This window comes from Colobus angolensis, unplaced genomic scaffold (genome assembly GCF_000951035.1).
Source record: "Colobus angolensis palliatus isolate OR3802 unplaced genomic scaffold, Cang.pa_1.0 Scaffold151, whole genome shotgun sequence".
NCBI classification, from domain to species: Eukaryota; Metazoa; Chordata; class Mammalia; order Primates; family Cercopithecidae; genus Colobus; species Colobus angolensis.
Window position 1 is genome coordinate 3,086,108 of NW_012114611.1, and position 4,788 is coordinate 3,090,895.

At 40.0% G+C, this 4,788-nt stretch overlaps 1 protein-coding gene across 3 annotated transcripts in view; it reads left to right on the forward strand.

Moving 5' to 3' along the window:
* SENP1 (SUMO1/sentrin specific peptidase 1) overlaps positions 1-4,788 on the forward strand; it is a 66,476-nt gene that overhangs the window by 12,989 nt on the left and 48,699 nt on the right. For all 3 annotated transcript variants that reach the window (XM_011936257.1, XM_011936256.1, XM_011936258.1), the window contains exon 4: positions 1,090-1,174. In XM_011936257.1, the coding sequence (XP_011791647.1) occupies positions 1,090-1,174 (85 nt within the window). The remainder of the gene's footprint in view (positions 1-1,089; positions 1,175-4,788) is intronic.

Here is a 4,788-nt window from a genome sequence, read left to right on the forward strand (position 1 = left end):
ATATTTTAAAAACATCCTCATTTGATTTATATGCACATGAAAGTGTGGGGAGCACTATTAATAAAGCAGTCTTTTTCAATGGGAAAGCCATTAGTAATTTGGATGAGATCGTTCTTTGATGTGTGAATCTTTCCTAATAGGATATTTAGCATCCGTGAGCCCTGGGCACTAAATCCCTGTAGCATCCACCTCCCCCCATAATCATTTTAATAGTTAATGTATGTCCACACATTTCCAGATATGTACCCAGGGTACAGCACCACCTCTGATTAAGAACTATCTCTGTAAAGTTATCAAAAGAACCAAAACCAGATTGATTTTTCTCAGCCTTTTTAATGTGTTATAACTGGCTTTCAGACATGATGTACTAAATACATATTTACCTTTTAGTGAACATTCTTTGAATTAAGTTGTATAACAGATATTTTGCCTGTTTTTTTCCTTGAAGCCTGAATTATTTCATTAGATTGTCTATGTGTTTTCCTTTCTTATTAGTATGTAGTACTAATATGTATAACATGTAAATATAATTATATTGAGTTCTGAAATAGTCTTAGTTCTGCTATAGTCTTTATTTATTTTGAGACGGGGTCTCTCCATGTTGTCCATTGCTAGTCTTGAACTCCTGAGCTCAAGTGATCCTTCTGCCTTGGCTTTGCAAAGTGCTGAGATTATAGGCATGAGCCACTGCACCCAGCTTATAGTCTTGTTTAATTATTTATTTTTCCTAATATATGCTTTTATTTTATTGTTAAAAAACGTGACATGGCCAGGCATGGTGGCTCACGCCTGTAATCCCAGCAGTGGGTGGATCACCTGAGGTCAGGAGTTCAAGACCAGCCTGGCCAACATGGTGAAACCCTGTCTCTACTAAAAATACAAAAATTAGCCAGGTGTGATGGCACGTAATCCCAGCTGTAATCCCAGCTACTCAGGAGTCTGAAGTAGGAGAATCACTTGAACTCAGGAGGCAGAGGTTGCAATGAGTAGAGATCGTGTTAGTGCACTCCAGCCTGGGCAACAAGAGTGAGACTTTGTCTCAAAAAAAAAAAAAAATGTGACTTAAGAAAAATCTTCTGCTTTGTTTAGATTTTATCTTCCAGGCAAGGACATTTGGACCGATCTTTTACATGTTCCACAAGAAGTGCAGCTTATAATCCAAGCTATTACTCAGGTATGACACATTACTTGGAGTCAAGGGACACCTTTTGGATTTCTTTATAGCATATCGTTTATGTTTATCATCTCCAAAAGTAAAGACATTGTCAAAAACAAGATGGTATTTTCTTCACTAAAACATCATTTGAATGGCTTTTCCTGTGTATGTGGTTGGTATGATACTTTACTGATTTTGTCTCATCCAAATACTAGTTTTCTAGTGGGAAAGTGTTTTGAGAATCTAATCTAACTGTCCATTATACCATTGTAAAAAGCAATACAACTTTGTTTTTGACTTTTTTGGGGGATATGTGTATGTGATGTGTGAAAAGGGTGTTTGTTTTGCATTAATTTAAATCTCAGAGCTAGTTTATTTCTGTTCTACTTGAAACCATGAAACCTGAAAATTTATTTCTTCCTGAGCTTGTCCTTATTTCAGGGCAGGAAATGTTAACTGTGTGTTTCTGTCTAGCACCTGCCACAGCCATATGCTTGCATATTCGAGGGCTTGCCTATTTAACTTGTGATCCATGACAGAAGTCAGCATTCTCTAGGCTGTTCTTATCCTGTGACCTGCCTGATTTATCTGTCATCTGCCCTCTTACTAGGGTTTGGACTTCCAAGGGTCTTCTGCCTCTGCCTTGAGAAACTAAGAGTTTTGTTGGTTAGCCTCTTGGCAGTAGGACTCAGGAAGATTACAGTAGTCTTCCCAGGTCTTTTTACTCTTCATGCTTCAGTCTTCTTGCCTTACCACAATGTGGGAATACTAATTATACCATTGAAACTTCCTCAAGAGGATTTTTTTTTTTTTTTTGACACGGAGTCTTCCTGTGTTGCCCGGGCTGAAGTGCAGTGGTATGATCTCGGCTCACTGCAACCTCTGCCTCCTGGGTTCATGCAGTTCTCCTGCCTTAACCTCCCTAGTAGCTGGGATTGCAGGCAGCCACCACCACGCCCGGCTAAATTTTGTAATTTTAGTAGAGACAGGGTTTCACCATGTTGGCCAGGCTGGTCTCGCACTCTCGACCTCGAGTGATCCGCCTGGCTCTGCCTCCCAAAGTGATGGGATTACATTGTGAGCCACTGTACCTGGCTGAATTTTTATAAGGATAAATTGGGATGATAAATATGGAATGCAGATAATAATTATTCTTGTTATTTGGCTTCCTTAGGATTCTTTGTCAGTGAGATCTCCTCCCTAAAAAGACGTTAGTATGATGCTTTTTTAGATTCATACTATATTTAAATGTGATTTAGGTGAGTGATACTTTATCTGCCCTGGGCACTGGACTTCCATAGTACTTGCATAATTTGTGTAGAAAAATCAATTTTCTCAAAACGTAACTCTACTACCATTGTTATTGAGAAGGCTTTTTGATGAACAGAGTCTGAAATCTGGTTTGATAGCTCAATATTAATGACGGAGGAACAGTTGAATGGTTAATGAAATTAGATCATCGGTATTTCCATTTGAACTCAGGCTATGTTTGCTTATAATTTCATATGCCAGTTTGCCATTGAATAGAATCTCTGCTTTAAGTTAAAAACAATTACTTAATAATAAACAGCTATATAGAAAATTCTACTGAAAGTTCCCTTCTCATAACCCAATTCTAATGTTTTATTTTTATTTTATTTTATTTTGTTTTTTTTTGAGATGGAGTCTCGCTCTGTTGTACAGGCTGGAGTATAGTGGCGCGATCTTGACTCACTGCAACCTCCGCCTCCTGGGTTCAAGCAGTTCTCCTGCCTCAGCCTCCCGAGTAGCTGGGATTACAGGTGCCTGCCACCATGCCCGGCTAATTTTTGTACTTTTAGTAGAGATGGGGTTTCGCCATGTTGGCCAGGTGGTTTTTGAACTCCTGTTCAAATCACTCAGGTGATTCACCAGCCTCGGCCTCCCAAAGTGCTGGGATTATTGGCATGAGCCACTGCGCCTAGCCTATTTTTAATTTTTTTTGAGACAGAGTCTCACTCTGTCACCCGGGTTGGAGTGTGGTGATGTGGTCACAGCTCACTGCAACCTCGACCTCCTAGGCTCATGTGATTCTCCTGCTTCAGTCTCCTGAGTAGTTGGGACTACAGGTACATGCCACCATGCCTGGCTAATGTTTTAAAAAGTTATTTATAGAGATGAGGGTCTTGCTGTATTGCACAGACTGGTCTCAAACTCCTGGGCTCAAGTGATCCTTCTGCTTAGGCCTCCCAAAGTGCCGAGATTACAGGTGTGAACCACTGCACTCCATCTCATCCAACTCTTATTTAATTCAAGTCTGTGTAATCTCTTCTGATTATCTGTGTGTACATAACTCGTACATGTTGCATGATTTGACACACGTAATCTTTTTTAACTCAGTATTTTTATTTTAATTTTTTTTGAGACAGTGGGGCTGTGTTGCCCAGCCTGTAGTGCAGTGGCACAGTGACAGCTCACTGCAATCTGAACCTCCTGGCTGTGATCCTCCCACCTCAGCCCCCTGAGTAGCTGGGACTACAGGTGCATACCACCATGCCTAGCTAATTTTTGTATTTTTTGGTACAGACGGAGTTTCTCCATGTTGTCCAGGCTAATAGTTTTAGTTTTTCATCTGTCGACATGTTCTTTTTTAATCATTTTCTGTTCATTTCTAATTCATGAAATTGATACGCACATCCACAATCCCTTATGTGCAATTCCAAATCCAAAAACCTCTGAAAACCAAAAAATTTTTTCACAACTCATTTGGCTTCAAAACCTGACCTGAGGCTGGGTGCGACGGCTCAGGTCTGTAATCCCAACACTTTGGGAGGCCAAGGCGGGTGGATCACTGGAGGTCAGGCATTCGAGATCAGCCTGGCCAACATGGTGAAACCCTGTCTCTACTAAAAACGCAAAAATTAGCTGGGTGTGTTGGAGGACACCTGTAATCCCAGCTACTTGGGAAGCTGAGGCTGAAGAATCGCTTGAACCCAGGAGGTGGGAGTTGCAGTGAGTGGAGACTGTGCCATTGCACTCCATCCTGGGCAACACAATAAGACTTCATCTCCAAAAAAAAAAAAAATACCTGACCTGAATTCATTCCTTGGCAAAATCTACTTGAACTGACACTAAGCTGTTTATATTTTTTCTTCTTTAAAATCTCTGTAAAAATGAATATTTTCACATTTTGCTGCAGATAACATGTTTGATTACAGAGTGCTGTTACAGATTATACTTGAAGGTGTTACCTAATACACCAGGTTATGTTTCTAAAATTCCAAAAATTTTAAATTTGGATATAGAACTGGACGCAAGCATTTGATTTGGGATAATGGGCATGTGCCTTCATTTGCTTCATTATTTTCCCTGTGGTTTAGGTGCACATTTACCCTTAACTATTTTCAGCTGTTGTTAATAACATGCCTTAAAAGCATTGGTATATAGAGCTTTTTTTCTTCTAAGTTTCAGTAAACCCTTGATACTCACAAAGAATATAACTAAGATTATCTTAAGTTCTAATGTAATATTTGGCCAGATTCCTTGGCTTTCTACTCAGTTACATACTTGTTGAGAGTTATATTTTTCTTTTTTTTTTTGAGACGGAGTCTCGCTCTGTCACCTAGGCTGGAGTGCAGTGGCCGGATCTCAGCTCACTGCAAGCTCCGCCTCCC